The sequence below is a fragment of the Ilyonectria robusta genome, assembly GCF_021365365.1.
Source record: "Ilyonectria robusta strain PMI_751 chromosome Unknown BGZ61scaffold_7, whole genome shotgun sequence".
Classification (NCBI taxonomy): Eukaryota; Fungi; Ascomycota; class Sordariomycetes; order Hypocreales; family Nectriaceae; genus Ilyonectria; species Ilyonectria robusta.
The window spans coordinates 845456-861723 of NW_025764441.1; the positions used below are offsets into that span (position 1 = coordinate 845456).

Consider the following 16268-nt stretch of genomic DNA (forward strand, 5'->3'; position numbering starts at 1 on the left):
GCCCGATAATGCCTGGATCTACCATATTTCCTTGCTCAGCTCCCTCCCCATCCGCATCATCGATTCGGATGTGTCTTGCTTTCGCGGAGTGGATTTCTATCATGCATAGCGCACGTCACACTGTTCCGACAAGCTAGGATTCTACCCGAATAACCCAAATCCTAGATGCATCACCCTGCGTCACCGTCCCAATGCAATGCCTGCCCAGTTACTATCCATCTCAACGAGGATCTCTATCTATGCGCAACCATGAGCCTGAGAAGTCTTGCGACACATATACAATATACCAACGCAGTCCACACTGCCCTCAGCTGGGCTATAATAAGATTGCGAAAATAACGGAGAAGTGGATGGTGGAGTTTTAGTCGGTAGATATAAGTCATATCTACAAGGCTGATTATCCGTATATATCTCCCAACTATTATTAGTTCACCACATATTAGTACTATACTGCGATACAATCTCGAGACTGCAAAAGTGCCTAAGAATAATATTATACCTAAACTTACAGTTTGAAATAATATATTTATTTTATGGAGTAAGATACTTTATTTTAACCTAAATACCACGAACCTAATATTATTACAATCTAAATCTATACTATTTCTTATTTGTTTTTAAAGCTATTTAGAGTAGCATCATATTGTTCTTCTGGTGTACCAAGGAAACTAACTATCTTCCACTTGCAAGCATCTACTGTTATATTAGTCTGAGCAATTTATCGGGTATTACACACAACTGGCCAGACCACTTAAGATGCAGTGGAAAACCCTCAAGTCTATGATTGATGTTTGAGCGCATAAGAATGTACTATTTTCGTACCACATCATCCAATCACCTAGAAAGTTGATGCGCGATCAATGCCAGTGTGACCCCGCTTTTATGTTGCATGGCTGTCTGCAACGGTGCTAGAGTGAGGCTGAGGCGGATTCACAAGCATCGTCAGCATCTGTACAAAACAACGTTGATTCCCAGATTCACCGGCTGGCGCACTTCCCCAGTATCATCGAATTGGTAATCCTGACTTTGTCTCATCGACTTGGCCAGCGCTACGGTACTAGCCATGTCTCCGCGCCCGTCCCAATCGCTCAGCGAGGACATCGTCGTAATCGGCCCAGACGATGTCAGCAACTACAACGACGACAGTATCCTCCCCGAGTCACCAGAAACCACTGCCCGGATTCGAGACTGGTTGAGACCCACGGAATACACACTTGACAGCAGCGAGTATCACAAGCACCTCGCATCGCACCTCGCCGGGACAGGAACATGGCTACCATCTCTCCAGAAATACCAGCAGTGGCATAACAGCCCTGACCACGGTATTCTGTGGATCAAAGGGATACCAGGCTCTGGAAAGTCTGTATTTGCTGCCAGGCTGGCTCAGATGCTTGCTGAAGAAGGTGTCCCTGTTCTCTTCTTCTTCTTCCGCCAGATCATCGACGCAAATCATCAACCCATCAATCTCATTCGTGACTGGCTGGACCAGATTCTCGTCTACAGCCCCCCTTTGCAGGTCATTCTCAAGGAATATGTAGAGACCCACCGCTCTCTCGACAGCGTGTCCATGGAGGATCTTTGGAAGCACCTTCGCACAGCGTTAGCTCAGCTTCCGTTGACCTACTGTGTGGTCGATGCCTTGGATGAAATGGACCAGGGAAATGACGAGTTTATTCGCATGCTAGCGGAACTTGGTCACTGGCGACCATCTCACACCAAAGTCCTCATGACCAGCCGACCAGTTGCCGCTGTGGAAACCCCAATGAGACGCATTGATTCCATTGACATTCGCATGGACGAGTCTCTGGTGGATGTCGATATTGCCACCTACGTCCAACACACTTTGGAGCAGTATTCCCTGAAAGAGAGCGACAAAGAAGCTATTCGAAGGGCAGTCCCAGGGCGAGCCAACGGTCTGTTTCTCTACGCCAAGCTGGCCATGAACTCGTTTCTTGAACCAAATGTCAATGTCACAAGCATTCTTCAGAAACTACCTCTCAACTTGGACGACATGTATTCTGACATCCTGAGGGAACATGCTCGGAGATCTGGAATCCCCGAAACAACTCAATTGCAGATTTTGCAATGGGTTACCCATGCCATCCGACCCCTTCGACTATTGGAGCTGGCGGATTTGATCAAGTCAACGTCAGATAAAAGCGAACTTAGCTTGAAGGACAACAAAACCCTGGTCCGCGCTGCGTGTGGACCATTGCTGGAGATTCTTCCCGATGAGACTATCAGTGTCGTTCACCATTCTCTAACTGAATTCCTGACTGGGGACACCAGGCTACCAAACTCGACGGGGTTTCCAGTTCTGGACTTTGAATCAACCCACGCTCAGCTTGCAGTCGCTTGCTTGCTCTACATGCACTGTGGCTGTCTGAATGAGCTGGACGGCCGATACATGCATGTTGCAAAGAATATGGCGCTTAAATTTCCATTCTCCACATACGCTGTTGAGAACTGGCATGAACATGCCGCAAAGTGTAATTGGTCTGGAATCTCTGGAGATCAATTGTGTCGACAGTTTGACATATTCCTTTCAGACACTCTTGTCCGGATCAACTGGCTGAGCCTATGTTGGAGCGGTGGTAAAGTTGGTACCGGCTACGGCCCCGAATACAATCGGAAACTCTCGAGCCTTCATATCGCGGCATTCTGTGGACTTGATGGCTACCTTTCGAAATTCTTTGATCATCATGGGAGTTCCGACATAGATGTACGGGATTATGATGAAAGGACGCCGTTGTGGTGGGCCGTACAACGACGTTTTACTCGAACAGTCAACGTCCTTCTTCAGGCTGGTGCCGGACCCGATATCGAAGATTTTGAAGGCATGAAGCCTCTGCATCAAGCTGCGGCAAACGGCAGTAGTAATATCACGAGGCTGCTCCTAGAAGCTGGTGTTGATCCGTTGACCCCTCGGACAGGCGATGCGTACCTGAGTGGTAGTAGACAGCGACAGTTCGAGCAGGGCGGATACACACCACTTCAGTACGCCTGTGATAATGGCCACTTTGACGTTTTGGAGGCATTTATACCGCACCTCACGCTGGATGCCAAGCAGCTCGCACTTCACTGGGCTGTGGATGCAGGTCGCGCTCGAATTGTGAGGCGACTGCTTCAAGAGCCTGATGTCAATCCCAACGCAAGGATCGGACGGCCACCCCCGCTCTTTGTTTCCGCCTTGGCGGGAGATGTTGATTGTATGGAGGCTTTGGTCGATGCCGGTGCTGATGCTTCCATCCAGTGCACAGACTCCCTTGGATACCTCCTCGACGTTGGGCCACTCAAGCGTACATCTTCATCGACGGCTCTGGAGGCATTCTGCACTAGGGAGTCACTCTGCATTAATGAACACGGAGATGATGAGTCAGATCCTGCTCAGTTCCAGCGTGGCTTCTCTCTCCTACTTCGGGCTGGGGCGGATGTGAATGCAAAAGCAGGCAACGGCATTGCCCCGCTACACCTTACACGCAGCTTGGAAGTTTTCAAGTTGCTTCTTCAGGCGGGAGCGGATCCCAATGCAGAGACAGAAAGCGGAGAGACGGTACTTCATTGTTTCCCCGAAGGAGAAGATGAGGACGGCTCGTGTCTCAAGCTTCTCATGGAGAGAGGGGCCGATCTAAACAGAAGGGAACATTCCACAGGGAAAACACCCCTGCTAACCGCCATCAAGAAAAACTTCCATCTCGCACTGAATATGCTCGAATACAGGCCAGATTGCACTGCTACAGACTACGATGGGAACGGACCATTGCATCAAGCCTTGATGGCCAACAACAAAGACCAACTACACACCTTGCTCTCAGCTCTCATCTCGAACGGCGCTGACCCAAATTTAAGAAACGGCAACGGCGAGACACCGCTGCATGTCCTAGCTTGTCACCTATCTTCTTTTCACTTTGGCGATTCCGCTGAAGTCAATTCTTATGAAGAACCTCTTCGTCTTCTTATCAGTCACGGTGCCATAATTGATGCCCGCGATTCGCATGGCCGTACCCCTTTGTTCAGAATCATTGGCCGCGCCTCCGGTCAAGACCTCTGCCGACAAATGCAAGTTTTCCATTCAGCATCTGCCAGTTTGGATGTCGTTGATAATTTGGGTCGGACTCTTCTCCACGAGCTCTTTGGATCACTTCTGCAGTCTATCGGAAGCGAGCCGAATCTGGTGGCGTATCGGTATCTTGTTCACCGTGGAGTCTCGCCAATTGCGGTGGACTTTGCAGGAAACACCTTGTACCATGAAATTGCAAGGCTACGTTATTGGGACTCGTTGTCGGATCCGACTGAGATACTCGAAGAGATCGCTCGAGCTGGCGTGGACATGGATCAACCAAATCTTGCCGGACAGACTCCCGTACAGCTCGCATGTCAGCTACGAACTGTAAAGTATGGAGCGGGGTCAACCTCATGCATCAAGTGGCTGCTGGCGAGGTCCAAAGCCATTGATACGGCGGACTCTCGAGGTCTTAGTCCCATCCACTACGCTGCTTCCCTCTCCGAATATTCCGTGGATATTCTGCTGCAGGCGGGGGCAGACCCATTTGTTTCGACAAAAGATGGCATGAATGCACTTCATATCGCGTCAAGGTGTAGAAGAAGTAATATTCTTGGGCGCATTCTCTTTTGGATGAAGGATTTAAACCCATCAAGGGCAATTGAATCGGCCAACCAAAAAGACCTTGCCGAACACACTCCGCTACACTACGCCAGTCGCTCGGGTAGGCCAGAGTCAGTTGCGTTGTTGCTCGAGGCTGGTGCAGAGGTTGAGCCTAGCTTCAACAAATCTCGTCGGATCCGGATGGGAGAACCGTGGTTCCCTCCCATTCTCCAGTGCACTTTCTTCCAGCTAGAGCAAAGTCTGTGGGGTGTTGACCCAGATGAACAGAGTCTAGGCGCCCATGGGCTGACTATCAAGGACAAGAGTCGACCGTTGGACGAGTACAACGATGACGAAATCATCCCATCAGTAATGATATTCCACCGACTACACCACACTGCACGATGTGAGGAAATCATTCGAATGCTTCTCAAGGCTGGGGGAAGCTTGTACACAGACTCCCAATGGGGTGATCCGGTTATTTTTGACGCAATGGCACACGCGGCACGGCATCGAGATGACTATGTCACCGAACTTCTTTGCAGGCTCCACGATGAGATCCAGGGAGCGGAAACCCCAGACCCCTTGTACAATGCCATCTTGATGAGCAAGGCTCGCCGGCAGTCCGACACAAGGATTCTTCGCGAAACGAAGCCGGTGAAAGTTGGAGAAGCCAACTGGGACACAGTTCAGCGGTTTCTCGTTGACCGCCAATACTCTTTGATCCAGGATCTTTACAAGTCAGGGGCCAATTTCACGATGCATGGCGAAGACGACCAACCCATCCTGCAAGGATTTGTTGAATGTGGCCTGACCGACTTGTTGGATGGATGCTGTTCTCCAGAGGATGTTGCAATGTTTGACGACCCGGAGCAGAACACTGAGCGTGGGCTTAGGCCCCTGGTGTTAGTGGCGTGCGAGCGCATGCTCCCAAACATGGATATGCTTCGTTTACTAGTCGAGAAGAAAGGAGCGAGTGTTAATGCCCGTGATAGTGACCACGGGGGTAACACTCCACTCCACGTTCTTGCAGGGGCGACTAATTGGTGGCAAGCAGCCGAGGCAATTCCGTATCTAGTGTCTCAGGGCGCGGATATAGAGGCTCGCAACTTCGCGGGCGAGACACCGCTCCACGTAGTTTGGGGGAATCCGCGGCTCGCTAGGAAGATAATGGTCCGAGATGCAGCAAGGGCATTGCTGGAGCTTGGTGGCGATCCCAATGCCACCGATGACTTTGGAATCAACCTCCTCGCGAAATCTCGAGGTGACGAAGTCCTCACCAAACTCTTGATCAGTTATGGGGCAAGGGTCGGTACCGCAGCCATAGCGAACGCCCTCAGTCCACCGGACCTGGGTGTTTTGAAAGCACTCTTGTCAGCAGAAGGGGTCTCAGCCTTGGTCAAATCCTGGACTTGGGATTTGAGGGTTCCACCAAGATCCAGAAAGAAGCAGGGTCCGGGCTTCTACCGCAGACATCCCCTGCTCTTGGCGGCTTTCCATGGCATTTGCATGTTCGGTGCAAATACCTTGGGAGATCGAACGGTTGCACTACAAGCTATGGAGGCTCTCTTGGAGGCAGGCGCGAGCCCATATGACACATATCTCGAGCCGATGGACGATCGATATCAGCCTCCGATGTTGAGTCATCTGCCCAACACGCCCAATCTTGTTGCCAGTGGCGTGTGGCACAACGGCCGTATCAACCCTCAGCAATCAGAACCGTCAAGCCAACACATGGTCGAAAAAACAATCGCTCACGAGGTGTTGAGCAACAATGGATTCTGTGAACCAATCCTAGATATGCCCGGTCTTCAGTTAGAGCACCGGGACGCTTCTGGGGCGACCCTGTTGCTAGCATCCTGCAGATCAACGTCGTTTTCTGGATTGGTTGAAGCGACCAAGGCTCTCTCGCTACTTCTCGAGCGAGGGGCAGAGCAAGCCGCCGCGGACAACTCTGGAAGAAACGCGCTGCACCACTTATTAGGAAGTGCAGTGGGTTTTGAAGACAAATTGACCTCACTGAAACATCTCGAAAGCGTGATTTTGACCCTCGTCAACCAGCCTGATAACTTTGGATATTACCCTCTGCATTACGGATTATCATCTTTCGGTGTTACCGTATCCGACGCAACCCGTGTTCAGCCTGGGGCTCCTATTTGGATAGATCATCTTCTCTCTCGCAGTGCGGACGTGGCTGTTTTGGATGGCCTGGGGAACAATGCGCTTCACTACCTTGCCTCCGGGCTTGCACAACCCCGAGTAGGCCTGTCGGTTGAGCATGCACAAAGTCTTTTTAAACGCATCGCGGGTTTGGGTGTTGATGTGAATGGGCAGAACCAAGCGGGGCAGACACCTATACACTTCCTCTGCTCCGACAGTGAAGCCAGAATGCGCAGTATGGGCTTCTGGAGATCCGAATTTGAAGAGAGTGAGTTTGACACGTCGATGACAATGCTGGACGATCTAGGGACGGACTGGTATGCACGTGATAGCATGGGGAGGACAGCTTTGCATTTCATGGCGAGCAGCAACGCGTACATCTTCAAGCAGATTGTGGCCCGGGGAGTTGATCCACTCCTCGAGGATATGGAAGGACGGACCAGTTTGGACATGGCGGCGATGCACAACAACACCGAGGTGCTGGCCATGTTTGAGCTGGACACCTCAAATGCGATGCAGGGTAGCGATGATGGGGTCTGCAGGTGAGATATGAAGTGGCATGATATGAGGGGTGGACAGCAAAGAGTCGAGCTTCTGTTTGGTCAATTGCAGGGAGGCGACCGAGTTGGTATAGAGCGAATCTGCATCATCTGAGATTGGCGGGGTGCATCTTCGCGGGCCAGGAGGAGGCCTATGCTTGCCGGCAATCGGAAAGGCGGGATAAGACATTTGCTGATTTTATGTAACGGATGCGAAGAATGAGGCAAAATGGCTGAGAATATGTCATCGTCGGACACAAGTCACATTGATACGGTGGAGGCGATTTTGTACCGGGAAGAGGCCCGAAAAATGCATCCCGTTACCATGGAAGATAACTACCGGAGTGCCAACCAGCCAATCCTTATCGGCAACCCCGAACTGACCAACCAGACACGCACGTTGGGAAGCGATTGGTGAATGGTGGGCCCTTGCCGAGGAAGTAGCCGGCTCGCAGATCAGGACGTTTTTTTTCATCGGGCTGCAAATAAATTCAGGCTAGTTGGTTAATTTACGCCAACGGAGGGATGAAATTCGTCGATTGAGATGTGAATGATGGCGGAGGAAGGGGAATGAAAAGACTTAAGGGATGGAGGAGATGTGGATGGGTATGTACTGGATAGCCATTGTGGGGAGGATAGAGGCGGGAAAGAATGGAAGATGCATATCTGGACCGAACAGCGAGGAAGGGAGCCATCAAGCTGAGGCGAGACTAGTTTCACCGTCTCAAAGCAATCAACGGCAAAGGCACAAGTACGATCAACTGGATACATCCTGGGAGTAATCCAGATGCCGCCATGCACCCAGCCAGTGAGACGCCGCGCAAAAGGAAGAACAAAGAAAGGCGGTATCGATCGCGCTTCGGCGCCCCGGATCTTTCCCCGTTGTGCGTTGCTAGTGCAGTCACTACAGTGTCAAATGGCCGTTGTTACTTGTTATTTGTTCCTGGAGGTGTGTAGGCGCGCTCCCACTCCTCTCAGGTTTGCCCCCTTGGCCCGGTCCGTGCGGCCACCGGCGCCGATTATCCGAGTATTTCCGACTGCCCAGGAGCCATTATTTTTCCCTGCCTCTCCAAACCGCCCGGCCCGAGTAGGAAAAGGACTCACCTCCAGAACCCAAAACACTTTTTTTTTTCTTCCTCAACCACCCCTCCGACAGTCGTCACCACTCTGTCCGAATCGCCTCAATTCGGACTCTCTCCACTCAGTCCTTTCGTCTGATTCTCGTCCCTCACAATGGCTGCCGTTCAGGTTTCCAAGGTCGACGCGGCCCCCGCGCCGCTGTCTGGCGTCGCTCTCTACTCGCGATTCGCCCTCGCCGGTGCCGTCTGCTGCTCCCTCACCCACGGTGGTCTCACCCCCGTCGATGTGTACGTTTCCCCTACTATGGGCCCTTTCTCGCCTTCAATTGTTGTGGTGGCGGCCTGGATACCGCCGGGTCTGAATACCGTCAGGCCTGGATACTCTCCGCCCCGGATACTGTCTGGCCACCGTTGCGCAATCTGGGCCATGCGAAAGGAAGCTCCTTAAACTTGACTGAGCAATGCTAACGCCTCTCTATAGCGTCAAGACCCGTATCCAGCTCGACCCCGCCACCTACAACCGTGGCATGATCTCCGCCTTCCGACAGGTTGTCCAGAACGAGGGTGCTGGTGCTCTCCTCACCGGTGCCGGCCCTACCTTTGCCGGTTACTTCCTCCAGGGCGCTTTCAAGTTCGGTGGATACGAGTTCTTCAAGAAGCAGTGGATTGACCAGCTTGGTCTCGAGACTGCCTCGCAGAACCGAACTGCCATTTACCTGGCCTCTTCCGCCACTGCCGAGTTCTTCGCCGATATTGCCCTCTGCCCCCTTGAGGCTACCCGTATCCGTCTCGTCTCTGAGCCCACCTACGCCAACGGCCTTATCGGTGGCTTCAGCAAGATGCTGAAGAACGAGGGTGTTGGTGCCTTCTACGCCGGTTTCGGACCCATCCTGTTCAAGCAGTAAGTTACTTGCACTTGTCTTCAAGACTTTCCTAACCATGATTACAGGATCCCCTACACCATGGCCAAGTTCGTCGTCTTCGAGAAGGTCTCCGAGGCTCTCTTCCGCCAGTTCCCCAAGAAGGACCTCTCCAACGGCATGCAGACCACTGTCAACCTGGGCTCCGGTCTGATTGCCGGTTTCGCCGCCGCCTTCGTCTCCCAGCCCGCCGACACCATGCTCTCCAAGATCAACAAGACCAAGGGTCTTCCCGGTGAGGGCACCACCACCCGCCTGATCAAGATCGCCAAGGAGCTCGGCATCAAGGGATCTTACACCGGTATCGGTGCTCGTCTCTTCATGGTCGGAACTCTTACTGCCGGTCAGTTCGCCATCTACGGAGATCTGAAAAAAGCCATGGGTGCCACTGGAGGGGTGGAGATCTCTGCTTAAATCTGCTTAATGATTCAGGGAGAAACGGGTTGTGGTGTAAGAGTACCGGATTCAAATAGACGATAGATTGAGGCCAGGGGGTGGCATAAATCTTAAACATTAGACTTGTCACGTGAGACTCGTATACAGCAGTGAAAACCCGACTGTTCGGTCGGGCAATCTAATGACAATTCTATTTACGTACATTGCAATCAACAGCTTTTAGATAGCGTGCATCAATCCTTTGACGTGTTCATTGTCATCTGGCGATGCGGGTGCGGTGTCGCGATCCCCCCCACCAACCCAAATCTTCGTACAAGTGGTCGATTGCAATGAGCCTCAACGGCTGCGAGATACTATGCATCATGAAATAAAAATTAAGACTAATCCTAAAAACCAGTCAGTTAACACTAAAGTTTAGACCCGAAATATACTGAAAAATTTAAGGGCGTTGTCGCAACTACATCTGTCCCGAAGGTTGGGAACAAAATATACCCGACTAGAAACTCGGGGGTGAGCGCTAATATTTTAGGGCTCTGCGCTAAAGCTGAGGGGTGACATGCGCTGAAATTAGGGGCTGAGCGCTAATATTTAGGGGCTGACTAAACTGAGTGCGCGTCGCGGACACGGTTTTGGGATTTCAACCATTGCGACCGTCTGAGTTGTTCACCCCATTTACTTATATCATAAAACCCCCTTATTAATAAGGCAATGGCTTTAGATCTAATTGATTGAGATGATGTTAAGAGAGTCAAAGGAGCGGGGCTGGGTTGCCGTAGACGATGGCCTTTTGGAGAGAAGGAGAAGGTGAGGTTGCTTGGGGGCTACCTGAGGTCCTGTTCAATAATTAGTTCAGTTAGCCCCTAAATATTAGCGATTAACCCCTAAACAGTCATAAAACTGCTTTTTCCTACCCACCTCCTACTACCGTCACTATTACTATTACTGCTAATAGACCTTCTAGCTCTTCAGATATAGACATCTTCGCCGCTTTATTTATATAATTCTTAAACCTTCTGGAACGGCTTTTCGATACTCTAACGGACAAGATTAATAATACTCTTCAAAAAACCTACCTTAAGAAAGAGATGCTTTGGCTTGCTCTTATCACTGCATGTATGGTATTCACAAGACGCACGACAAAACAGTTAGCAGTCCTTGAACAAAAAGTCGAGACATTACAGCGCATACCTGGCCCTATAGGACCCGCTGGAGCAATTGGCCCTGGTGTTGAGGCTCCACGCTGTGCCAGAAGGTTTTCGGTCTCGAGCCTGAGGTTGGACCTGACTTTGCCTCTTCTGGAGAACAACTGGAGTATGTCTGGTCAGAGCACCAGGTTTACACACTGTCAGCTCCAGAAGTCCAATTCTGCGAATACTGCCAGATATGGCTCATCGAGTCATACGAGCGGAGGCGCCATGCAGACCAGTATATTGACGAAGCCATCAAGATTGTATCAGACGTTGGGTATACTGGAGTGTCAACTGGCCGGACGATCCTCCCAGGTTTCTGTCCATTTTACTTCCACGTCGAAGCACTCCCCGTGCACCAACGTATCGTTACGTATAATCGGTTCTGAGTACTGCATCGCATGTATGTTCATCTAAGGTAACAGGAGAACAATTGGATCTTGCCCATGTTTTCCAAATATGTGGATTGAAAGATACGAGCAGGGTAAGAAATAAGAAGCCCGAACCGGCCAAGTCTTTATTTTATTAATAATGTATTTACACAGTGGGCACAGCGACCACTGGAACCTGGACGAGAGTTAACACCAAAAGAGGGAAGACTGCAGGGATAATGCAGAGATAACGTACTGTAGGCAAAGCAAAAACGGCCAGGAGCATAGGCCGAAATCATCGACCGAGCATAGCTGGTATAGGGGATAGGACGGTAACCACCGACCTTCTACATAACTGATTAGCAGGTATACTGCAGAGATACCGCAGAGAACTCACGGAGGCAGAGAAAACTTTCTCCACGTCAGTCAAGAGGGACTCCGGCTTATCGGGAACCTCCAGAATAACAAGGGCCGAAGGGGCAGCGGGCTTGAGCCCCTTCGGACCCTTAGGCGCACCCGCAGCGGCATCGTCAGAAGGACGCTTAGCGGGCGGGGCAGCAGCCTCCTCCTCCTCGTCGTCGGGAGGAGCTGCGGCAGCCGCAGCGGCGTTGGCAAGGGCCTTCTTCTCGGCGGCCTTCTCACGGCGCCTAGCAGCAGCCTGCGCCTTCCTCGCCTCGGGAGACAGGCGGGGAGGTATTGCGGCGAATTCGAGGCGGGATTGAAGCGGATACCAGGTAGGAATCTGGGAGGAAAAAGATAACTTCCTATAAGTCAGCGAGGACTCAGCAACAGCATAGAAACTACAGAGGGGGAAAACAGGAGACTTACAAGGGACGGCTGCGGCGGGGGCGGCGGGGGAATGATAAGGAAGAAAGGAAAAAGAAAGAGAAGGAAGAAACGGAGGGGAAGGGGCTTTTTATAGGGCCGGGGAAAAGCCTCAGGCAGGCCTTGAATCCCTAAGCCCTAAGGGCGCGGGGACAGATACGCGTTCGAAGCCATCGAGAGCCTGAATCGAAAGTGAGGAAAAGGTGAGATTAGAGACCGTTGAGGCAACGCGGGGCCCGCCCCGCGATGCAGCAGGGCTAACCAGCCCCGGGAATTGTGGGGCCGGGATTTCGAGCAAACGTCGGCGCGGGCCCGGCACCCACACACGCGCCGACATATAAGGGTCACATAACCGGAAGAAGAAAAGGCCGGGTTCCGGGATTCCGACGGCGGCCCGGGGGGGCACCGCAAAGGTATCCAGAGGACCGCGCCAGGAAGGGCAGCCGCAGCATTACCGAGGCGACTACGAAGAAGGCGGATTGCAGTACTGGTCGCTGCGAACCTGCGCGTAAACCCCTAACAGCTCCTCTATAACTCAGAGGCAGCTGGGACTGGAAGATGGGTAAATATATATTATATAACCTGGATAAGGCTAGTAATAAGATTACTAGTATAGATTTAATAATAATAATAAGCTTCTTAAAGTAGTAGAGTAAAATTGTAGTAAGGTTTTTATTTTATAGCTAGATAGCTAAAAGATTTTTCCTTTTTAAATTAGTTAAAGGAGTTTTATAGGCCTAGATATAGGTAAAATAGTATATACTAAATAAATAAATAAATAATATATTTATATAATATAAGTAAATAGGGTGAATTTAAACTGATAGCAGACTGTAATAGATAGAATGGGATGTACTTTAGAATAAATAAATACTAAAGAATAGTCTTATTAAATATCCTTTCTGTAATCTTAGGTTCTCTTTAATAATTATCTCAACTCTTTGGGTATGTGTGTACAAATAGTAATATAGAGTCCAAACACATACCTGCTCTTGGTAAAATATCCATCCAGCCAACGTCAATACCAAACTTAACGACAATCTTGTCCACTCACAGACTGTCCTCATCCTCTCGCCAACCTACTTTTATCGCATCTGCCCAACGACCAGCGTCGATCCCACTTTTTGCCTTGTACCACTTCACTGTCCCATCCCCTGTCTCCAATCTCTCGTTGCGCCCGCCCAGTCACCTTGTCAAAATGTCGTCCAATATCCTCCTGGAGCAGAAAGCGCTAGTATCCAAGGGAGGAGACCTATTTCCCAGATGGCGCGGGAGATACACCACCGCGGACATAGAGTCAGACCCTGACCAACGATCGCTCCGAATTATACCATCGGCCTCGAACCATCGTCCCAAATCTCTATCGATTCAGGGATGATACGCCATTGGTCGTCGTCATCATCGGTTCTTCAGTGCAACATGACCCCTTCAAGAAAGGCGACCAACCCCACAGTACCAGTGGCCTTGTCCTTGTCCTTACCCTTGCCCTGGGTAGGGGCAGGTCCTGCCAGGCCGGTGGAAAGCCTGCCCCAGGCTCACCCCGAGTTGCTGGGCCTTGCCTCGAAGGGGGCGGCAACCACGCGCGGGAGGGATGGTTGCCTTGGGGCCGCTGTTGGAGACGGACGAGGACTCAGCAGCAAGCGTCTGGGCTGGAGGGTTGGACTTGGTGTTGGTGTCTAGTTGGGCGCGAGAGACAGAGATAGCACCAGAGCCGGAGGCGAAACGGGATCTCGCAGGGGAGTCGAGAGGTGCTATTGCTGATGTAGGACTCCGACGAACAACTATGTGTTTGTACTAGCCTCACACCTCAGCAACTAGCAGGTTCCATACCAACACTACGCTGTATGGGAATCGTACGGGTCAGGAAATAAATGGATAATGTGTTAATTCTATAATTTTCATGTCATTCTGTAATATGAAATGGTATCTCAGTGCAGACTATTGTACAAAAGAAAGATGGCAGCGAATGCATAATCAGTAAACCTCCCACCGTCAATCATTACTTGGATCCGTTAACCTTGCTCTCCTGGTTCACAGCCTGCACTCCAGCGTTGAGCCGACCAAACTGCCACTCAGGCAGGGCGATGCCAGTCTGCTCGTTGATAGTCGTCATCAGAGGGGGAAGCATCTGATAGACATTGCGCATGGTATCGGCCGCATCGCTGCCCTGACCCTGCTGGTTACCCGTGTTCCAGACGCTGATCTTGGGCTCCATGCCCTTGATGGCCGTAGCATTGGCCTTGGCCAGCTCGACGTAGGTACCCTTCTCGATCATCATGTACTGCAGCAGACCAGCGGGGCCGCCAAAGGCCTGGGACAGCTTGCCGTAGGCATCAGCCATGGCGGAGATACCCTCGGCCTCCTTGAGCTTCTGGACAAGCTCGGCGTCGGCGCGCTTCTGGGCGGCAAAGCTCCAGGCCTCGGCATCGTTGCGCGTCTTGTAAGTGGCGGCATCGGTGTTCTTGGTTGTCTGCTGGAAATGAGCCTCAGCCTGGGCCTCGGCGGAGATCTTGGTCTGATACGCGGCGGCATCGGCCTTGCGCTGGCTGGCCTCCTGGTTGGCGCGAGCGTCGGCCTCGACCGCGTATGCAGCGGCGTCAGCAGCTTGTTGCTTGCTCTCGCGAGCGATGGTGGCTTTGACGACATCGGTAGCACGCAGACGCTCAATCTCGGCTCCAGCACGCTTCAATTCGACTTCCTTCTTGAGATCCTCGTCCTTGGACTCGAGAGTACGCTTGGCGGTGATCTTGGCGATGTCGACATCTCGTGTAAGCGCAGTGCGCTTGGTGTCGAGTTGAGCCTCAGCCGTGGCCCTTTCAATATCTCGCTCCGTCTTTGCCACGGCCGTCTCGGCATTGATCTTGGCAATCTCTCGCTCTTGCTCACCCTTGCGCTGGGACTCTCCGACGTTACCGCGGAGCTGAGCCTCGGCCACATCGATACGGGCCTGGTTGGTGGCACCCTCGTGGGCCTTGCGAGACAACGACTCAAAATAATTCGAGTTGGGCGCGTCCTTGAGTTCCTTGACATTGCTGTTCCAGATCTTCAAGCCAAACTGGTCCAATTCGCCTTGAATGTTGCGGAAGATGCGCTTCTTGAAGACCTCGCGCTCGGTGAAGATTTCCTCCATGGTCATGCTGGAGACGATGACACGCGTTTCACCCTCAATGATACCCTTGACAATGTTTGCCACGTGAATCCGTTGATCTGAGCGCTCATTGTTATCAGAGTTGGCCAGAAGCATGGCATACTTCAGGAGAGCGTCGCCGCGGTCCTCGCGGTGCCCGGCGTTCTCAACATCTTCATCATCTCCGGGATCACGGGTATTGGCGCCGCGTTGGTTAACATCAGGGCCGACGGTAAAAACCACAGGCAAGCTAAACTGGAGCTTTTCCTTGGTCATGGCCTGCAAATCCATGGCATAATCCTGAGGTTGGACGCTGTTGGGGGTTAGTGGAGCACTTAAAATCCGGGGCCGGAGCCGGACCGGATCCGAAAGGTGGGGCTTACCTAAAGCGGGTGCATCGCTGGAGTGGCCATACCCAAGTCGCCTTTGTGATTTTGACGGTCGGGATGCCCATACCAGTAATGGCAAGGTACTCATCGGGGGCAGAGATTCTGTACGTCATGATGGCGGTGGTGAGTGGTAGTCGTGGGAGATTGGAGGCGGTCGATGATCAGTGACCAGATCAGTGACTATCGATGATGGAGTTGAGAGTAGGAAGTCAGGAATTGCTCTTATAACAGAATCGTCGAGCTCAAGAACCAATGACTTGAGATGAAGATGTATCCGGGGTGAAACGGAGGAGGGCAGCGCCTCTTTATGTGCGCCATCAGCCACCACCCGGTTGTACCCAACCAGCACCGGGTCTGCGGCCGTGCTAGGCATTCATTTGCAAGGTATTCATTCCACACCTTGTCAGTCATTCAGCTATTGACAGTCATTGGTCCTCGGGCGTGGTTGGGTCACAGTTGTGCCTCGCCAAGGTCGGGCGGCGGTGGCAGTGTTGGAGCTCAGATGCTAGTTGCGGCACTGTTTGTTCCAGTTCTTCCAGAAGGGTTCCTGAATGGGCGTCATACTCTGGCCTACTCTCGCCCCAGAAGCATGTCCAGATCTCGTGATGCTCCCGCAAGGCTGTGAGCGAACTCGTGACTTGCCACCAACCTTGAGGATCATCAACCTTG

At 51.8% G+C, this 16268-nt stretch overlaps 3 protein-coding genes across 3 annotated transcripts; 2 read left to right on the forward strand and 1 right to left on the reverse strand.

The window, feature by feature from the left end:
* Positions 1-1063: 1063 nt before the first annotated feature.
* Positions 1064-7312, forward strand: BGZ61DRAFT_574295 (ankyrin repeat-containing domain protein; the record flags this gene model as incomplete). Its single annotated transcript, XM_046256153.1, has 3 exons — positions 1064-5740; positions 5774-5960; positions 5991-7312. 3 exons carry the CDS (start codon positions 1064-1066, stop codon positions 7310-7312), a joined length of 6186 nt encoding a protein of 2061 aa, XP_046106044.1.
* Positions 7313-8291: 979 nt separating this feature from the next.
* Positions 8292-10144, forward strand: BGZ61DRAFT_448988 (mitochondrial carrier domain-containing protein). Its single transcript, XM_046245540.1, has 3 exons — positions 8292-8672; positions 8866-9285; positions 9334-10144. The coding sequence occupies exons 1-3, from the start codon at positions 8539-8541 to the stop codon at positions 9716-9718; spliced, it is 939 nt and encodes a 312-aa protein (XP_046106045.1). The 5' UTR covers positions 8292-8538; the 3' UTR covers positions 9719-10144.
* Positions 10145-13963: 3819 nt separating this feature from the next.
* Positions 13964-15939, reverse strand: BGZ61DRAFT_516628 (uncharacterized protein). Its single transcript, XM_046252296.1, has 2 exons — positions 15594-15939; positions 13964-15523 (listed from the first exon to the last, which is right to left on the reverse strand). The coding sequence occupies exons 1-2, from the start codon at positions 15710-15712 to the stop codon at positions 14083-14085; spliced, it is 1560 nt and encodes a 519-aa protein (XP_046106046.1). The 5' UTR covers positions 15713-15939; the 3' UTR covers positions 13964-14082.
* Between the last annotated feature and the right edge of the window lie 329 nt (positions 15940-16268).

Excerpts from the sequence above, each read along its gene's own strand:
- BGZ61DRAFT_448988 (XM_046245540.1), top strand. The coding sequence starts at position 8,539 with ATGGCTGCCGTTCAGGTTTCCAAGGTCGACGCGGCCCCCGCGCCGCTG. Across the intron at positions 8,673-8,865 it reads GGTCTCACCCCCGTCGATGT|CGTCAAGACCCGTATCCAGC; the intron begins GTACGTTTCCCC and ends GCCTCTCTATAG. Across the intron at positions 9,286-9,333 it reads GGACCCATCCTGTTCAAGCA|GATCCCCTACACCATGGCCA; the intron begins GTAAGTTACTTG and ends CCATGATTACAG.
- BGZ61DRAFT_516628 (XM_046252296.1), bottom strand. The coding sequence starts at position 15,712 with ATGACGTACAGAATCTCTGCCCCCGATGAGTACCTTGCCATTACTGGT. Across the intron at positions 15,524-15,593 it reads CAGCGATGCACCCGCTTTAG|CGTCCAACCTCAGGATTATG; the intron begins GTAAGCCCCACC and ends AACCCCCAACAG.